The sequence below is a fragment of the Typopeltis vanoorti genome, chromosome 7 (assembly GCF_054136105.1).
Source record: "Typopeltis vanoorti isolate ZY-2024b chromosome 7, IOZ_Tvanoo_1.0, whole genome shotgun sequence".
Lineage (NCBI taxonomy): Eukaryota > Metazoa > Arthropoda > Arachnida > Uropygi > Thelyphonidae > Typopeltis > Typopeltis vanoorti.
This window is the reverse complement of record NC_143555.1, coordinates 32,168,374-32,189,861: the sequence shown is the minus strand read 5'-3', so window position 1 is coordinate 32,189,861 and position 21,488 is coordinate 32,168,374. Positions and strand designations below refer to the sequence as shown.

At 38.0% G+C, this 21,488-nt stretch overlaps 1 protein-coding gene across 1 annotated transcript in view; it reads right to left on the bottom strand.

Moving 5' to 3' along the window:
* The window catches only part of LOC150104566 (S-adenosylmethionine synthase-like), a 196,569-nt gene extending 176,231 nt beyond the window's left edge, over positions 1-20,338 (bottom strand). Inside the window, exon 1 of the mRNA XM_090395782.1 lies at positions 20,118-20,338. Coding sequence (XP_090251908.1) covers positions 20,118-20,292 — 175 coding nt within the window. The 5' untranslated portion in view covers positions 20,293-20,338. The remainder of the gene's footprint in view (positions 1-20,117) is intronic.
* Between the last annotated feature and the right edge of the window lie 1,150 nt (positions 20,339-21,488).

The window sequence follows — 21,488 nt, the reverse complement described above, 5'->3', positions numbered from 1 at the left end:
TTGTAATTCTTAGGCCAGAGTGAGCTACAGTATAAAATTTCCTGTGGATCGGACTTGTTAAGATAGATTTTAGGACTTTAGTACCTATTCCTCTAACAAGAACCTTTGTAGTTATGAAGTGTAGAGTTACAAGAATTGTCATTAGTTTAAGGTTAGTTTGAATTTGATGTGTTGTATGTGCATTAACTGAGGAAGAAGTAAGGCATTCATCTACATATTTGTGTTAAGTAATCGGATTAAGGACAGTTTGGATTTGTTAATATCACCTAATGAGAGATACCTATTGTGAACTAGATCTTGTCTGTTAATTTTTGCATAATTAATTTTAGGGACCTTCATTTTGCTTAGTTTTGATTAACATGTATTGTAGTTTAGAATGAATAAATTTCTTTGTTTCTTAACCCAAAATACGTGTATGATCTTCCAAGCCAATGCACCACCTGCCAAAAATATCGAACCTGTATAAGTAAAAATGCGGGAAACGGTTATGACTGCTGTTTAGAAATATTAATAAGGGCTTGTTTAACGTTGATATTTATTGGAATCGTGATAATCTGTAGGTCAAATCCCTGACAAGAAGTTCTTTCTTGTATAGGAATCAAGATGGCGCAGCTAAACAAATCAATTTTCTTGATTCCGAAAAGGACTTGACCCCAGAATTTATAGATCAGGGAGAATTCTCCTGGTTTGAAGACTTTGCACAAGATTCGAGATTGAAGGAGAGGCCACGAAAGATTACAACAAAGGCACAGAGGACAAGAGATATAGTTGAGGGTTAAACAAGACAAGAATTATCTTTGAAAGAGTTTTAAGAAGTAGTTAATACAAGAAATATAGATACATATATGTAAAATAATAACAACATTAAATACGAACAAGATAATATAACAATTATCCTCGCAACATTGCTACAGTATTTATTCCTCTACATGGTGTTTCATTAGATATCACCTTGAACACTTGTTTAGACATTTTCTCCTCATCCATTCTTTCCCCATTTCCAAGCCATCTCAATTTGCAAGCTCTGATTGTATCACAAGTAAAAATCTATAGAGTTCATAAAGTTCTTAATTATGTCTTCCCCATTCACCTTACGGGTCCAAAGACTAAGGATTTTATTTTCAAAGATCTGCAAAGCTTTTACTAAATGTCTATTAAAAGTCTACTATGCTCCAGACTTCAGCTCCATATAAAAGTATACATCAGAATAGATTCGTGTTTTTTTTCTTGTTTTTTTGTGAGTATTTAGTGTCTTTATAACATATATTTTTATTGTAATATTAAATACAGCTGTAAAATTCTGTTAAAAACACATAAGAAACTGAACGCTAGCAAGAACAATGAAGTAGTGAACAAGAAAGTTTCTTCCACTAAAGACAATATTGAAAATAATTTAACCTTCCAAATTGCTAGGCTAAAGCAGATTACTAGACATACAATGAAAGAAATACAGAAAGTTGAGTGGTATTCAAAAACGACACAGGGAAAATAACAAAGAAAATAAAAATCAGGTAAGTTAGAGCATAGTAATGAAAATTGGGTGAGTAAAGTTGCTTGTAAAAAGAAGGACGTTATTTGGTATGGTAACTATTATATAACATGTCATTGGTGAGCAGATTATAATGTCAAGTTTTCCTGGAGGAAAAATTAAAAGTATAGTGCAAGCCCAACAGCCACCATACATCTCGAATGCCCACACTATGCATTACACATATCTTTCTGCCTCAATGATGGCACTTGTGCATTCGTCGGAACCAACATACCATGCCAGAGACTACAAATCATTGAATCCTCATTGTTTAATTTGCTTTGGCTCGATTTTCTCTACCAAATCAACCTGCCCTTTGCACATGCTCCTTCTATCACTCTCGAAACTCCGTCAACCACTCTGACCTTTTCAACTTTCTCTTGCTAAAGCTTGACTTTCTGCAATCTATAGTAAGGTCACAACTCATATTGGCACCTCTTCTCCAGCTTCACCTATCAAGCAGGCAGGGATGCTGAGGTGTTCACAATCAGCAATGACCAATCTCAGATCATCAGAATACTTCCCGCCAGAATACTAGACAACCCCCTCCAATTTGCCAACACACTTGCCTCTTCCTAACAAGCTCCCCTTCCAGGTATACTACAGCTGTTAGTTCTCCTCTTGGAAATTCAGACCACAACTTCAGACTAAATAACAGAAATCATCCTCACAGAAATGAAGACATTCATCCCCTCATTACTTATTTTTAACAGTATTAACGACACTAAACAAACTATTTTTATAAAAAGATGTTTTATTAACTTGCTTTCATCCTCTATTCCACTCCAAATTCTCAACCACCATCCAAACCTTGGTTCTCAAAAAATTGTGCCGATGGTGTAAAAGAAAAAAACTTCTGCTTACCACAACTGGCTCAAGAACAAAACTGCAGCTCACAAGAGTTGCAAAAGAATCATCACCAACTCCAAGTCAGACTTTGAAATGGCCAAATGCTGAAAATTTGCCTCCTGCCCAAATGGCAGTCACTCCTTCTGGTCCCTTGCCAAGGCCACTGCATGCAACTTCTGCCCACCCAAGTTTCCACCACTCTCACATCCAGATGATACTGTAGTCACCTTACCAAAAGACAAGGCCAACTTACCATCACTCTTCTCTGCCATTTCCTGCATTGATGACCTGGGAAAAGTTCCCTCCACTCCACAAAGAACGGCTCTCTTCATGTCTCCCATAGTCTTCTGACAAAAAGAAAAATCTTTAATGTGTTAAAAAAAATTGTGCCCCAGAACTAATACCTATCCTGTATCACCTCTTCAATCTATCCTTTCATCTATCCGACAGCATCAGGTCCACATCCAGACTATCCCAAAGGAAGGTGATAAAAGTCAACCAACGAACTACCATCCAATACGAACTACTGTCCCACTTCTGTTCTCTCAAAAATTATGGAGAAGGTCATCAACAACCAACTCTTGAACGACCAAGAGACATACCAACCAATTGGTGAACAACAGTAAGGATTCTGCCACTTGCGATCTACAGCTGATCTTCTTGCTTTCACCACCCATCTATGGACTCAGGCCATGGAGAAACTCACGTGGTCGCCTTCGACATTTCTAAGGCATTTGATTGGGTTTGGCACAGGAACCTACTTAACAAACTGCCATCCTTTCTCACTGAACACTCACTACATGTCACAGTGAACAGTTTCCTCTCCCCAACCAATGCAGCAGTATCCCAGAGTTCTGTTCTATCATCCACTTTCTTCCTCTTGTACATAAATGACCTGCTCTCACAGACTTACAATCCTATCCATAGTTTTGCTGATGACAGTCCACTTCATTCCTCCTTTTCATTCTACAAACCTGTTAGTGCTCATGTATTAGAATCTTCAAGATCTACCACAACCAAGGATCTGAACACAGATTTCCTAGCTATATCCCAGTGGGGCAAAGGGAAAGATCTTGCATCCCTCTCCCTTACCTTCATTAATACTAAGATATCCAAACACGACGACCTGATTTCTCTTCTTGGAATGACTTGCACCTCCAATATTTCCTGGCACAACCATATTTCAACTATAGTTTCTGCAGCCACCAAAAAACTTGTACTTTTTTGCACAAGACACTACTTCACACCTTCACAGCTGCTAACTATGCAAAACCCAAATCTGCCCAGCCATGGAATATTGCTCCCATATTTGGAGTGGTGTACCAAAATCCTCTCTAAAATTGCTTGATTCTTCCAGAAGAGAGCAATCCAGCTAGTTAACGATCTTTCTCACAAACCCACTTCTGTTCTTTTCTCACAGATGTTCAGTTTCTGCCTTGTGCCTCTTCTACAGATACTTTCATGGACAGTGCTCTGCTGAATTGGCCACTAATCTTCCTCTACTCTCCTCCAAAATCATTAAAACAAGAGCCACTGCTAACCAACACCCTTTTACAGTCCATCTTAAAACTCAATGAACCAACTTCACTACCTCCTCTTTTATTCCATCTACTTCTGTACTTTGGAACAGTCTCCTCCACTCTGCCTTCCCTAAAGATTACAATCCTCAGCTTCAAGAAAAATATGAAAGATTCTCCTTTCTTCTATTCCTCTTATCTACGCACGGTACTAGTGTGCTATAGGTCTTGTGGCCTTTCATGTGTGAATCAGATATAAAAAAAAGTATGGAAATGAAGTATGGAAAGGGCTATGATGGCAAACAATTTGATGAGTAGACTGTGTGAAAGGAATGGATGCAAGTTTTTGGATTTGTAGAGTGAGTTTGAGAGAAGAATGGATTTGTATAAGAGGGATGGCCTACACTTGAATGCATTTGGCATCAGGAATCTTGAAAAATTAATTGATATGCATCCTAACAAAGAGTCAGGAAAGTCAATTATGATGGGAAGAATTGTGAGAACCTGTGTGTAAGATCAACATTATTAGGTAGCTGTGTTAATGATGGGAATGACTATTATTATGGAAATGATTATGAACAGAAAACAATTCTGTGTTTGTCCAGTTCAGTCCTATCAAGCATGTGTAAAGATGTCTGCATAAGTAATGAATTTGATAAGAACAAAAGATCTGCAAGTTGTTGATCTGTGACATGCACCACAGACAAGAGTATACAAAAACACATACAGGTAACATGTCTGTATGCAAAGGCTAAGAGTATCGGAAACAAAGGAATCGAGTTTGCTACCTTGGTTAATATATTGGGACCTCATACTGTAGGCATTAGTGAGACCTGGCTATTATCAGAAGCAGACATGCTAATTGGAATCAAGTGCAAGGGTATAGTATTTTTTTTAGAAAGGAGAGGAGGAGGTGTGCTGCTAATGATATCAGATGACTCAATCCAGTTAGAGCTGAGACCTATGACCACAATACTAGTAACAGTTGTTCATGTAGCAATGAGTTTGAAGCCATCTGGTGTGAGGTAGAACCCACCAAGATTAAATATATAATGGGGGTACTGTTACAGACCTGGTGGATTGGTTGCTAGTGAGGAACAAATGCATCACCAAATAAAGACGATGGGTGCAAAATGATATTATATTGTAAGAGAGGGTTTCGGTTAAGGATGTAACCATTCTGCCTCTGGTTGGTGACAGTGATCATGCAGTACTCACCTGGGAGGTGGATAAATTTATGAGTGTTCCATTCAGAAAAGGTTACAGGTTACATGCAGCACTACAAAGCAGAAAATTATGGTGGCCTGAGGAATATGCTGGGTTCTACCCCATGGTATCAGTTGCTGGATGGGAAGGATATTAGCAGTGTGTGGGAAGTGTTTAAAAAATACTTAAGTATTTTTTAAATACTTGATGCTGCTATATCAGAATGTATTCCTTGAGTTTTTTGAAGAATAAATAGAATAGGGGTGAAATGGATGTGTAATCCAATTAAACAAGAGATTGGTAAGAAAAAGATATGGAAGGAATACCATGTGCATGATGCCAGTCATAATAATTATAAGCAACAGGCCAGAAGATTCAAGTGTTGTATGCAAAGCTAAGTCTGTATGAAAAGAAACTGGCTCTGCAAGTTGAAGACAACCCAAAAGAATTCTATCATTATGCTGCAAGTAAAAGAAAGAATGAATCTGAAAGAACAACTCTACTAAATGTAGATGATATGCAGGTTACTGATGCAGAAGAGATTGGTTAACTAATGAGTAACCATTTTGCTAAATGATATCAACAGTACATGCAGCACTGAACTCCCTGCTACCTCTTCAATTATTATTATTATTACTATTCAGGCCTCCATAGAGTCAAAAGACTCATCGCAGGAGGTCCTTCCTAGGAAACACAAAGTCTATCAAGACTCATCGGAGGTTCCGTCTAGGAAACACAAAGTTTATCATACCACTCCTTAAACATGGCGGCGGCTTTGTCATTCCATGACTTTAACTTAGATTTCAGTCATTTCGTTAAGTATGGGGTGTGTTATCTGTATTCTTTCGATTACATAAATGATTTGTGGATGTTTGGGGTGGATGGAAGGAGGGTGTGTGCGAAGTGTGACCTGAATGAGGAATTGATGAATGCAAATATGATGACAGAAAGTATTAGTAGCGAGAATGTTGTGGGGAAAATGAGTGCACGTTCAAAAGAGAAGGATGGTGTGAAAGAGAGGTGAAAGAATGTTAAAAAATCAGTAAAAAAGAAAACAAATGATTTAAAAACCGTAACGGATATTAATAAGGACGAAAGTCAGGTGAGAGTGGTGGAAGGAAATGAAACTGAGAGAACGAATGAAACTGGAAATGGCGTGATGCAGGAATCGAAAGTGGAAAAAATCGAAAGAATGAACGATAGCGAAAGTCGGATGCGTGTTGGACCAAAAGTATGGAAGCACAGAAGGATGATTGAGAGTGAAAGTGAGAAGAGGATGTTGAGAGTTAGAAAATTAGAAAGAATGAATGATAGAGAGAATGTGATGCAAGATTCGGAAGTTGAATTGGATTGGATGAGGAAAAGGATGAAATGGATGCAGAATGAAATTAAGAAAATTTGGGTAAAAACTATTAAAACTAATCATGATGGCACGAAAGAGTTAACGAAAGATGAGCGAGTGGCATTATATGGCAACTCCATTATTAAAAGGTGTGCTGGATGATAGGATGCACAAGGTATGTTTTCCAGGCTGTAAAATGAGTAGAATGAGGCACTGGATATGAGGAGGGTAGCGATCAAAGGAGTTGATGGTTTTAATCGGCACGAATGATTTGACAGAGGGCAAGAGCAAGTTAGAATGGATATCAGGAGGCTGCTTAGAAGGATAAAAGACATTAGTGTGACAGGAACAGTAGTCAGCATGTTGCCTAGGTATGACTGTGGTGAGATGAGGCAGAGAGCAAGAATTATGAATGATATGCTGGCTGAAATGTGTGAGGAAATGGGAGTACAGTTTGTTAATGTGTGGAATGAGTTTGAAGTAAGAAGTGAACTGTATGGGAGAGATTGACTGCATTTGAGTGGTTATGGTATGAGTCGCTTGGAGAGACTACTGCTGGAAGGTAGAGAAGTGAGTAGAGTGAGAGAGAATGAATCAAATCAAGCGGGAAGTGATGTGGAAGAGCAGGAGAGTAAGACAGAAGAGATTGAACAGGTGTTATGAATGAGGAAGTGAGTGGTATGAATATAGAAAATGAGAGAATGGGTGTGCAAGAGGAGCAGGGAAATGGGGAGGCTCAGTGTGGACAGAGGTACATAGCGTGAGAAAGGTGGATGCTCCAAGAGGAGGTGAGAGCATGTGTAGACAGGAAAGAAATGGGATGACCTGGGATCAAGAGGAAACAGTTGGAATTGAAAAGGGTTTTTAAATGAATAAGCAGAAAGGGAAATGGCCCCAGTCGAGCATGGAGAGATCACATCGAGTGAGTGATATCAGTGGAACTAGCTGTAGATCCAGAAATGAGCTGTTGTGTTTGTATACAAATGCTAGAAGTATGAGAAACAAGGCAGATGAAATGTTTGCATTAATTGTGTCTGTTCACCCAAAGATTGTTGGAATAAGTGAGACATGGTTGGAAGAGGACAACATCCTGACAGGAATAGAGATGGAAGGATATGATGTGTTTCGTGAGGATAGAAGGGGTAAAAAGGGAGGGGGGGAGTGCTATTGATGATAGCGAAAGAGTTATGTCCATACAAAGTAGAGATGAAAGATGGAAATAGTGCCAGTGGTTTAATGAGGCAGTATGGTGTGAGATAGAGGGTGAATGGAATCAAATACTTTGTTGGATGTTGTTATAGACCAGGTAATGTGGATGGTAGCGATAATGAAATGTATAATCATATTAGTCAAGCAAATAAGAAAAGGGTGATCATTATGGGCGATTTTAATTATGGCAATATAGACTGGAATGATGAGATAGCAACTGGAAGTAAAGAAAATGAATTTCTTGCATTTTTGAGGGATAACTACCTCAGACAGTATGTAACAGGGGGCACGCGAGGATTGAGGGTCTTGGATTTGGTCATCTCATCAGAGGATGAAATTATAAATGAGGTGTCAAATCATCCACCAATTGGTGAGAGTGACCATGAGGTGATTACCTGGGTGGTTGCCAGCAGTGTGAGAAGCTCTGTATGGTGGAACTACGAGGGGGTGGGGGGATGATTATGAAGAGCTCAGGAGACAGCTTGCAGGTGTAGCATGGAATGAGGAGTTAGCTGGAAAAGAGATCAATGCAGCTTGGGGAATTTTCAAAAACTATCTAGTAGATGCAATGTCTAAGTATTCCAACGGTGAGAAGGTTAAATAAGCTAGGTGTGAGATGGATGAATAAAGAGATTAAGCATGCAATACAGAAAAAGAGGGCATTGTGGAGGCAGCATAAGAGAAGTGAAATAACCAATTCCATGAGGTCTACAAAGATCAGGCAAGGAGGGTGACTTCGTTGGTGAGGGTAGATAAAGAGAGGTATGAACAGCAGTTAGCTAATGAGGCCAAAAAGAATCCTAAGGAGTTCTTTAGATATGTAGCCAGCAAAAGAAAGAATGATTATGGAAGGATGATATTGATAGGAGAAAATGGTATAAAGACAGCTGTGGCAGAATGTGTGGTAGAAAAACGTAATGAGCAATTCACAAAGGTCTTTCAATCTTGTGAATGCAACTTCATGGAGAGATTGAGAGCAGTAGATGATAGGGAGGAGAGACTGACTGTAAGTGAACACGAGGTGTATGGGAAGTAGATTAAACTAGATGTTAATAAGGCTGTGAGACTTGATAATATATTGCCACGTATTCTGATGCCAGGGAGTTGACACCTGTCTTGACATATTTTTTAATACAAGTTTTGCTCTCGGTCAAGTCCCTAAGGAGTGAAAGGAGGACAAGATTGTGTCACTTCATAAAGGAGGTGATTGAACTCAAGCATCAAACTATAGGCCTATCTGCGTGTCAGGTGTTGTGGTTAAGTCGCTGGAGAAGTTTGGGAGAACTAGAATCAAGACAACAATGGTATTATCTTTGATGGACAGCATGGATTTGCTAAAGGGAGGTCATGTTTTAGTAATCTACTTACTTATTACAATAAAGTGACTGCTTCCTTGGACATAGGACAAGGATGCACAGTAATATACTTAGATTTCACAAAGGCTTTTGATAGAGTACCTCGTGATAAATTGATAGTCAAACTACAGCAGATAGGGTTGGATATTAGATTAGTGCATTGGATTGGAGACTGGCTATCTGATAGGTATCAACAGTGGAGGAAAGTTACTAGTGGAGTGCCTCAGGGGGGTCTGTTTTGCGGTCATTACTGTTTAATGTGCATATTAACGATATAGCTGAAGATTTGGATGGAGATATTCAGTTGTTTGCAGATGATGCAAAGTTGGTAAGAACCATGAAGAGTAGTGAAGATGTTGTGGCCTTACAAGAAGACTTGAATAAATTGAGTGATTGGGCACAGAAATGGAGATGCAAGTTCAATGTTGCAAAATGTAGGGTTTTAAAATTTGGAAAACAAAGATGGGATGCAGAATTTATGCTTGGTGAGAATATATTGTTGGAGGTGGAAGTAATGAGTTCTAGGGGTGATAGTGGATAAGGATCTGAAATTTAGGGGTCACATAGCCAAAATTGTGAAGACAACACAATGGCTTCTGGGAATGATGCAGAGGACATTGACATGTAGAAGTAAGGAGATTCTTGTTCCAATGTATAAGGCTTTGATTACGCCACACATGGACTATTGTGCTCAGAATTGGTCACCTTCAGAAGGATGAAGAGATGTTGGAAAGGGTCCAAAGGCAATTGACTAAGGTAGTTTCTGATTTCTGGAATGTAGAGTATGAGGAAAGATTGAAAAGATGTAATTTGCAGAGTCTGGTGGACAGGAGGAGGAGGGGAGATATGATAGAGGCCTGCAAGTTGGTAAGGGGTTGTTATAGGATCAATGCTGAAGAGGTTCTACAGAAAATAGTGGGAGATCGGGGGGAGAATCATCCCTGGAAACTGTATAAAGAGGACGTGAGTAGGGAGTGAGGGGCAGATTTTTTTCATGCAGAGTTGTGAATGATTGGAATGACATGTCTGAGAGTGTGGTGTCTGCAAGGAGTCTGAATGTGTTCAAGGCACAGTATAATAAGCTGTGTATGTGATAAAAGGACCTCCAAGATGAGTCTTTGACTCCATGAGGTCTTGGGATAATAATAATAAATTCATTGACCATTCTCACTCTTACCACTCTATCAGGCAATAAATTCCATGGTTCAACCACCCTTCATGCAAAGAAACTACTCCTCACCCACTTGCTCACAGTTTCCGTCCGTAACTTCCAGGGATGGCCCCTTGTCATCACTACTTCCCGCTGTTCAACCAAGTGAAACAAATCCCCAGTGTCAACCCTGTAACCACCTTTCAACAGTTTAAAAGTCTCAATCATATCACCTCTCCTTCTTCTATCCACCAAACTCTGCAGTCCACATTCCCTCAGCCAGTCCTCATGACTATCATTGTACAGTCCCGAAACCATCTTTGTTATCCGCCTTTGTACCCTTTCCACAGTTAATTTATCCCCTTTAAATCCTAGGGACCAAATCTGAGAAAAATAATCTACGTGTGGTCTGATCAGGGTCTTATACAATGGAATGATAACTTTTTTATCTCTGTATATGTCAGCATCCTTCTCATTATTTCAGCAATCCTCTGTGTTACCTTCACCACCTTCGCAATATGTCCCCTAAATTTCAGGTTTCTATCAATCATCAATCTCAGATCTCTTATCTCCCCTACTTCTTCCAGTATAGTTCCTCCAACAGAGTATGCAGCATCCCATCGATGTGTCCCAAACCTCAAGACCTTATATTTTGCTGCATTAAACTGCCCCACCCAGTCATTTGCCCATCTTTCTAGCTTATTCAAATGGTCTTGCAGGGCTACCACATCTGAACTATTACTAATAACCCTTCCCAGCTTCACATCATCTGCAAACAACTGAATATCCCCCCTGCAATCCACTGACAATGTCATTGATATAAAGGGTAACCAATACAGGTCCCAGTGATGAGCCCAGTGGGACCCCCACTTGTAACCCTCTGCCTCCTTGAAACTACCCCACCATACACAACTCTCTGATACTATCCAAGTGATTACTTACGCTTGGACTTACCGATAGTTCTTCGGCATGAAATGCTTAGATTTCGATCTCCGAGTATTGTATCCGTCTTAAAAATAATGAGGGATTTATTATCCCTTTAACTTAATTTACGCCACTGCAAAAATAGCCACTTGGCTCTTTATTATGTCTTATATTCTTCATGCATCTACTCTTCACCTGTCTCCTTATATTTCTTCCATAGCTTCTTCACATGCAGTTCCGGTTTAATATTGTTTGTCATCCACTTTACACCAAATTGTGTCTCCTTCTTCACTTGAGGAATACAGTTTACTATTGCTGCTAACAAACATTCCTTCATAATTTCCCAAGCACTAATGATATCCAGGCCTTCCAATTCCTCCCTCCACGAAACTTCCCCAAGTTGATGTCTAAAACTATTATAATCACCTGCGTTATAATTCGCATACGTTCCCTTCTCTTTGATACTCCTGCATGTCTATTCATCTTCCAAGTCAAAACCACATGGTAACTCTCTCCAACTGGTGGGAGAGATGTCAGCTCAGTTATTATCAAATCTTCTGATACTATGACCAAATCCAAAACTCTTGAACCTCTTGTTCCCTCTATTACATGCTGCTTAAGACATTTGTCACTCAAGAATTCTAGAAATTCCATTCCCTTATTGCTACATGCATCTTCCTCTCCCCAGTTTATACTGCTGTAGTTGAAAATCTCCCATAACAATCATTCTTCTTGCACTTGCCAAGCTCAACTGTCTAAACATCTCCTGGTCCCCACCTTCTGTGCTCCTTGGTTTGTAGCAACACCCTGACTAAATATCTTGTCTTTCCCACCTCTACCTCACACCATATGCTCTCAAAATCATTATTGTCACTGCCTTCAAAAGCCTGCACTCTTAGAGGACATAAGTCATCACTTATGATCAGTACACCACCATGCTTTGCCTTCCTATCCTGCCAAAAAATGCTGCACCCTGCTACTTTTCCTGTTATAATATCCTCTTCTGTCAACCACGTCTCTGTGATCCCAATAATCTTTGGCCAGGATAATGCTATCAGTGCCACCAATTCCTCTCCTTTATTCCAGATACTCTTGACATTAGTGTAAATAAACCATAAAAATGCCAATGTTTCTATATCCAACATTATCCCCTCTAGACTCTACTGGGCTCAGAGTTACCTGAATTCGTCCCCGTTCTCCCAAGTACCTGTTCCCACAAGAGTACCCATTGACCCACCGACTCATTCAAAACAGCAATCTCTCCAGATGCCTATATCCTTCCTTCCTTCCTTCTTCAAATGCAAGCGGTCTCCCACATACAATTCCTTTCTGTCCTCAAACGCCCTCGAAGCATCCACATATTCCAATCCTCTCTTCTGACACATTTAGCTATTATGTTATTCAATATTACTGCTGAACTCATCACAATCATACCTAGGCAACACGTACACTAGCTTTCCTCTCTGTGTCTTCTTTCATACAACCTCAAGGAAGAATCACATATCTCTTGCTGCCCAATTTGTATTACCTCTCAAGTCATTTGCTCCTACCATCACAATCATCTCATCCACCCTCTCACCCCTCTTAATTGCCCTAACCACTCTTTCTATCGTTCCTCCAGGCAAACACTCCTCACACATCCTATCTTGCACACCACGGATCATTGGGTCCCCATACATTACACCTCTTACCACACTGTTTCTCGATTGCTCGCATGCATCCCTCACTCTCTCTCTCTCCTCTAACACCTTCTCTCTGTGTTCCCCTACTTACCTGCCTTCCCTCTATCCCTGGTTCTAGTGCTTCCTAGCATTCTTCTCATTTCGTCTCTCCTACTGTTTCCATTCTCTCCTCTTCTATCATTCCCATATCGCTCTCTCATTCCCTCTCTTCCACTTATCCTATTCTCTCCTCTTCTATCATTCCCATATCGCTCTCTCATTCCCTCTCTTCCACTTATCCTATTCTCTCCTTTTCTATCATTCACATAACTCTCTCTCACTCCTACTCTGATTCGCCTTGCATTCGTCTCTTCCATTCGCCTAATCTCATCTTTCACACTTCTCATCTCATTCCCTAGACATTCCACCTGCTCTTTCAGCTCATCTATCTCTCTCTCTGCCATTCATCCTCCCAAACCATCTCCGAAAATTTCACGACAACTGACTCCAAAAACAACCACTGAAGGACACTTGTATTCCAGAAAAACAAAATAGCACAAATCTCGACAGAAGTCAGACTATTCACCGATTAAAAAGCACTTTTTTCAGAAGAGCTCAAAATCGAGAGCAAGAAGAGCTCAACGTATGAAGAAACTCATGTGTACGAGGAGAAAGTATTACAGCTGCTGCAAAAACTGAATAACAATTCTGCAATAGGAAATGATGGGATATATCAGCATGGCTACTAGAAGAGTATTCGGCTGAACTGGCTATTCCTCTGGACAGGTTATATCATTTAAATCTCAGAAATGGAAGATTCTACAGGGGTGGAAATAATGTATGGTAATCCCATTGCACAAAGGTGGTACAAAGACAAATGTATTCACATTTGTCTTTGTACCACCACAAATTTGTCTTTGAAATGGATTTTAGCATCATGTTCAAATTCTATAATAATGTTACCAGTGAGCAAGACAAGGGGAATGGATGCACCATGATACTTTTGGATTTTGCTAAGGCTTTTGACAGAATACAACATGGAAGACTGTTGCATAAATTGGAGAATATGGGATTGAATTCTAAACTATTGCCAACAATAAGAGAATGGTTGAATGATAGATATCAAAAAGTCATATATGGGGGTTGGGAATCTGCAAGATTCAAGGTAACTTGTGGTGTGCCTCAAGGATCAGTCCTTGGTTCACTGTTATTCAATCCGTATATTAATAACAATGGGAAGGATTTGACATGCAACATACAGCTATTTGCTGATGATGCAAAGATAGGTAGGGTAATCAGGAGTCCTGCTGATATGCAGTACTTACAGAATGATTTGAACTGGCTGCAATTGTGGCTATGCGAAAATGTCTATCAGTTCAATGTTAATAAATTGCACTCTGGTGTTGTTAGATATCCAATGTATTATAGTTGTGGGTTACGCTATAAGAAACTGATCAGGCTAGGTATCTTGGAGTGTTAGTAAATAGCAAGTCGAAGTTCAGGGGACATGTAGCAAAGATTGCAAATACAACTCAAAAGATAATTGCAATGCTTGCTGAAATGAACCTTAACATGAAAGATAAGGAAATCATTTTGCCTCTTTACAAGGCCTTGATAAGACCTCACTTGGACTATTTTGTGCAGGTCTGGTCTCCTGTTTTCCATGATGATCCTAATACAGTGGAGAGAGTGAAAAGGAGTATCAAAAAATGAAATCAGAATTTGGAATACTGATCATGAAGACAGATTGAGAATATATAGGCTACAGACACTAACAAAGAGAAGAAAGAGGTGACATGATTGAGACTCACAAACTTCTGAAAGGGTTATGCAGAATTTCAGTACATGGGATTTTTCATTTTATGGAGGGTGAGAAAGGGATGCAAGGGCATCCTTGGAAGTTGAGAATGAATGCTGTCAGGAAAAAGGGTGAGTGCTAGATTTTTCTGTCAGAGTGGTGCTTGATTGGAATGGATTGCTATTGGATGGTGTGTGTGTGTGTGTGTGTGTGAATGAATTCAAGAACAGGTATGATAGCTGGTGCAAATAGTATGATCCCCCCTCAATGAGTTCCTGACTTTCTGGAGGTCTCTTAATAATAATAATAATAATAATAATATTTCTGCTTTAATTTTCATTTCAGAAGATAAATGATGTAGTAAAATAAGAGTTAATCTGGAGTAATCAATATTCCACGATATTTGAAAGAAATGGCATTGCTAAATTTCAGGTTATTCAAATGGTAAATTGGTTGTGTTCCAATTAATTGCAGTTTCTACAGGCTTTTAAATATTCAGTTTTATCCTGGTTGATTTGTAATAGTTTTTTCACAAGTTTGAATGTTGGAAAAAATGTTGAAGCATTTTTTTTTTTTTTTTTCCCAACTAGGCATATATCATCTGCATATCCTAATATTACTACTCTGCTTATTTATCTTTAACAGTTTCTCAAATTTTGCTCATACTCTTTAATTTAAATTAAACAGTATGGGCAAAATTGTTTAATTTAAATTAAACAGTATTAATTTAATTAATAAATTAAATTAATTTATTTATTTTAACTATTTAATTTAAATTAAACAGTATGGGCAAAAGAGCATTTCCTTGCTTCAATCCTTCTTAATAGCAGACGATTCAGATCTAATTCCATTAGCCAATACCATGGCTGCCATCCCTTTGGCTGTCAGTGGTTTAAATTTTGATTAAATTTATTATCTTATGAGGTATTCCAAGAAAAGCATATGTTTGTCTAAAATCTATAAATAGAATAAGGACCAACTAATTATAATCCCATTTTTTTCTCTAGTATAAAAATCTGGTCAACTGTAGACCTATTTCTTTGGAATCTTGCTTGATATTTGCCTGCATAATATTATCTAATAACATAATATTAGATAAAATTTTGTAGCCTGCAGAGCAATATCCCTCTGTAATTTTCATTCATTTTTTTATACACTGGTATGATTAGTGATTCTTTCCATTCTGAAGGTATCTTTTCATTTTATTTATTATTATTATTATTACGTGACACATTCAGGGAGTCCAAGGACTCATCGTGGGTGGGCACACTACTGTACTTTGCTAAATACATCTCATCCTCTCCATTACTACTTAATTCTCCACTACGACAATCAATGCCATCTATCGCCCATCATCACCAACAACAGTATTTTTTGTCTGTAAATTGTGTGTTCTGAAGGCTGATTTGTCTGTATACACCAGATGAAAAACTAAAGTTTCCCAGAGAAAAAATCCTGCTACTATCGTATGAGATCAGAAACTCACTTTCGATTGAAAAAAATTGAAATTGAAAATTGAAAAATTTTTACCATATTAAATTTACCAGTTCATGTATTTCTGTAGTTAATTCACTTCCACCATATTTGATGAGTCCAGCTTACTCCATCAGTACATGGTGCTCCGTTGTCATTGAGTCTTCAACATCAGCTAGTGAAGGTTAAATATTTTTGGGTGATAGGCGTGATAAATTTCACATGCGCACCTTTTTTTTTTTTTTTTTTTTCCTAGTTCCTAAATATAGAATCAGTACACTCAAAGATAATTGACATAAATGAAACTTGGTTGACTAAGGATGATATACTGTCAGAACCTGAAATGGTAGGATATAGAATTTTCTGAAAGATAAGAAGATAAAGAGACGCGGGGCAGTACTGTTAATAGCAGTAGAGGAATTGTGTCCTACAAGAGTTGAAGTAAAAAAATAGTAGTATATGGAAGATTTTGAAACAGTTTGGTGTGAAGTTGAGATCAACAGAATAATACATTTAATAGGATGCTGTTATAGGCCAGGGAATGTGAAGAGTACTGACTGTGAAATGTATATATAAATTAGTTGGGCAAGTAAAATGCAGATGATCCTAATGGGAGATTTTAATTATAGGAATGTGGTTTGGAAAGAAGAGACAGTATATGATAACAAGGAGAGTGAATTTGTTGAGTTTCTGCAAAAACAACCTCTGAGTTTTTGACTCCATGGAGGACTGGATAATAATAATAATAATAATAATAAAAAAAAGCAGCAGGTGATGGGAGGTTCATCTGTGTTAGATTTGGTGATATCGTGGTAGGATATGGTTGTGAATGAGGTATCAAAGCTGCCATCGTTAAGCAATGCATAACTGCATTCCAGGAGTTAAGTTAATAAATAGAGTAGGAGTGAGATGGTGATATCAAGCAAGCAGTGTTACACAAGTTGTTATGGAGGAAGTACAAGACAGTTTGCAGTGAACAGATGCATGAAGAATATAAACTGCAGGCCAGAAAAGTGACAAGCATGATTAAAAATGAAAAAGTAGAATATAAGAAGAGACTGAACAGTAAGGTCAAAGGGAATCTAATCCAAGGGAATTTTTCTGCTATGTGGCAAGCAAGAGGAAAAATATGGTCAAAATAATAGTTAAGGTAGCAGAGTAACTATTGCAAGTGATATAGTGGAATTATTTAATGAACACTTCATCAGTGTATATCATAGTAGTGTGATGATGCTGTGCAATATGTAGAAGGGAAACAAGGATTAGGAGAATTAAAGGTAAAAGAATAAGAGGTGTATCGAGCGTTGCTTGGGATAGATGTTAATAAGGCTCTGGGAATGGATATCATCATGTATTTTTGAAGAATGTACAGAAGAGTTTAGCCATGCCCTTGGCCTGGTTATTTAATTAGTCTTACAGTAGGGAAAGGTTCCTAAGGAGTGGAAAGAAGTCAAAATAATACCTCTCCACAAGCATGGTTTGAGAACAGAAGTTTTCAATTATAGACCAGTCACATATCTGCAGTTGTGATCAAAAAGTGTTGGAAAAATTGCTTAGAAATAAAATACAGGATTGGGTTGATTAACATAAGATTCTCTATCTGGTCAGCATGGGTTTGTGAAAGGTAAGTCCTGTTTAAGCAGTCTGCTTATGTTTTATGATAAGGAGACGAATGCGTTGGATAAGGGAGAATCATATACAATGATATTCTTAGACTTTGCAAAAGCATTTGATAGATTACCACATAAGTTGATGTACAAGCTGAAGGATAGGAATAGATAGTAGACTGGTTAGATGGATCAAATATTTCATGTGGACTGACTGGAGATCTTCAAATGTTTGCCGATGATGCAAAGTTAGATAGAATTATCGGGAGTAGTGCTGATGTTAATTCTCTACAGGAGCTTGGACAAATGAGTGGGGTTGCAGATTGAATATTAATAAATGCAAGGTGTTACACTCTGAGATAACAGAAAGGCTACATACTATATGGGTGGAGCTGTACTTCAGGAAGTAGATAGGATTTTGGATCCTGGAGTGAGGGTGGACAGTGAATCGAAGTTCCGAGGGTACATCGCAAGTGTTGCAAAGACTGCACATTGTGTCGCTGCTATGATAAAAAGTGCATTGACGGATAAGGAGGTGGTGGTGGTGCTTCTATATAAGATTGGTCAGATTACATATGGACTATTGTGCTCAGATATGGTCATCTGGTTTTCATTGTGATGTGAAACACTAGAGAGGGTCCAAAAACAAATTACCAAAGTGATATCAGGACTCTGGAGTATTGGTTATGATTAGCGTTGAAGGGAATGTGAATTACAGAGATTGATGGATAGAAGGAAATATGATAGACCTTTAAATTAATTAATGGATTCTATCAGATTAATACAGAAGGCATTCTGTATTTTTTTAACTTTGCTGCCAGTTCACGTACTTCGTTAAGCCATTTTTTTCACTGTGTTTTACTTCTAGTTCCGAATGAGTTTTTTGCTGTTACTTTTATGCTATCCTTGATAGGATTCCAGTAGGATTAGGCTGGTCTGGTTGGCCAAGATTAGCATAGTTGCTCTCTAATCAACACGTTGCAGGTTCAAATCCCACTGTGGGCATGGATGTTTGGTTTCTAAACAAACCTGTCTTTAGATGGGAGTTGAATTTCAATGACAGGTGTGAGACCACCCCAACCGATTGGATGCCTGAAGTGGCTTGAAAAAGTCCCATGTTTGGTTTCTAGAGTAGGATTTCTGGACTATGCAAAAATAAATAAATTAAAAAAATACAAAATTGATAAAAATGAAAAAGAAATCCTTAGCCCACCATAGTACAAATGTACTATAGGTTTATTAATAACCTTTAATGGGTAGGAACCACATAAGAAGAAAAAAAAAAAAAGGATTATTGTCTTTCAGTTGCTTATTTTTCAATTTTTGTTTGAGGCAGTCAATGACAGAATCATATTATTAATGGGGGAACAGGTGAGCATGTGTGAGAATGTGAACAAAGAATTATGAATGTAGTTTCTCAGGTTTAATTGTTGTCAGTTTAGCACAAAGCATTAAGTTATATATTATACAGATGGGACTGCACTGCTAAGAATTAATTGTTGCATGATTGTTGTAATCCAATCAGTTTTTTCTGTTCCCAACCAATCATCATCTAAGTGCTGTACGAAGATGACGTTAAATAATGATGCAACCAAGCCAAGGATCTGGGAGCGATATTGAACAAAGAGATGAAGCTTGGAGAACCTGTCATAAAAGTGAGTAAAAGAGCAGGATCACTTGATTGTTGAAAGCATACAAATAGTAATAAGCAAGTTAACCCATCTGAATTACATATTGTGTTCACTGGGCTTTTTGGAAATGCTTACTAAGAGGATGGACTGAAGGTCTGGTGGTTTACAAAAATTGAGTGATAGGTGGAAAAGTGGGGATATGATAGAAACATATAAGTTGCTAAAGAAATTCTACAGAATAGATGCTGGGAAAATTTTTCAGTACATGAAAAAATAACAATGGGTTATCCTTGGAATGAGAAATGGGAGAACTGGAGTTTTAGCCCGGTGAGTGTGGTCATTCACTTATTAAGCAGGTATTATGTAAATAATATTTACTCCGAGACTCCCACTAGGAATCTCAACTCCACTAAAATGTGAAGTTAATAATTAACAAACAAACAAACAAACAAACAAACAAAAAAAAAACACTTATCGCAATTAGACATCATATACTACAATAACACAGTAAGAATAAAATATAAACAAAAATATAAATTAGTTGATTTAAAATGTCCAATCAAAAGTTTCCTTTTTCGCTGTAGCACTAGTACATAGTGCCAATGATCAACAATACATACTTGAATGAGAAATACACGGCCGGATTTACGCATAAGCTACACAGCTAAGGACCTCATATTACAAGTCTTCTTCCTAACTACAATTGACTTAAAATTTACTCAGTATTAGGGACCCTCTTAAAAGTTATAGTTTAGGAGCCACAATAATTTCAAATCGGTTCTACATTATGTTGAATGTACACATACAAAAATTAATAAGTGAATGCAAATAATAATAAGAAATCGATTAATATATATATATACAAACCTGGATGTCCTTCCCCTACTGATTCGGATGTAAACAGGAAAACATCTCCGACTCCGTGATGTTCTCTAAGGCCATCACAACGTTGAAAAACATCACTTAAGCCGTTCGTATAACCGTTTGCAACGGGACCATTGCCATATTCAGCAGGCATGTATTGAACGCCAAGTGTTGACATGTTAATAGCTAAATAACCGACCTTCCAAAATACAATATACAGTAGACATTAACAGAACCAATCTGGCGGTCTATTTATTTGTGCCGCGGTTTCATCGCGCATGATTGTTGTAATCCAATCAGTTTTTTCTGATCCCAACCAATCATCTAAATGCTGTACGAAGATGACGTTGAATAATGATGTAACTTGATTATCTCACAATTTTTAAACATCTCGCTTTCTTTGATTTTTTTTCTTTTTTTTTCCTTGCTGGCAATATTACGGGTTATAAAGTTCGGAGCTGTTTTAGGTCAGGAACCGATAAAAATCTTCGAAGCATAAAATGTTGCATACGTGAAGTTTTGCACTAGACTTATTATTGATTATTACATCAATAAGCTATATAGCGATAAGAAGGTAATCTTTGAGAGAAAAATACAATAAATTTAAGGAAAATATTTTTATTATTATTATGTGATACCTCCAGGGAATCCAAAGACTCATCGAGGGAGAGTGTGCCAACAGCATCGAACAATCCCTCCCGTCCAACTACTAACCGCGCTCAAACTTGCTTAACTTTTTTGCGTGAGCCATTAGTAGCATAGGATCTACCAATCGACCAATGTTGTATACAACTCCATTGCATACAATGCATATTGCATGTATTTACATAAATTTAACGCAGAGATAATTTTTATATTTTCAAGTATATAATCCTGACTATTAATTATGTCACTAATGCATTTATAATTTAGTTTTTAACTCAGTGTGGGTTACATCGAATAAAGAATAAATAAAAATAAATCCGCTAGCGCCTTCTATTCCCGAAAGACGTAGGTCTGGCCATTTTAGTTAATTTTTGAAAGTTCCATCATTCAACTAAACATGAATGTAAACTGTTCAAATGGCAGGCGATTTCAAGTTACAAGTCGAGTAATGTGGACAAATTGGAAACTGGAGAAAATGGACAATGTAATTCATTTTCGCACTCCGTAGCGCAATTGGAAGAACGAGAATTTACATGAGCTTTTTCAATTGAAGGTGAGTTAGTCGATCTCATATGGAGGTAGCATTTTTCTCTCTCTCAGAAACTCGGTTTTCTTCATCCCACATACAGAAAAATCAGCTATGAGAACAAGTAATTCACAGACAGAAAATACTGTTGTGGTAGTAGGCAGGAGATAGTGTTGTGTGTTGATGGTAGTAGTGTCGTTGAG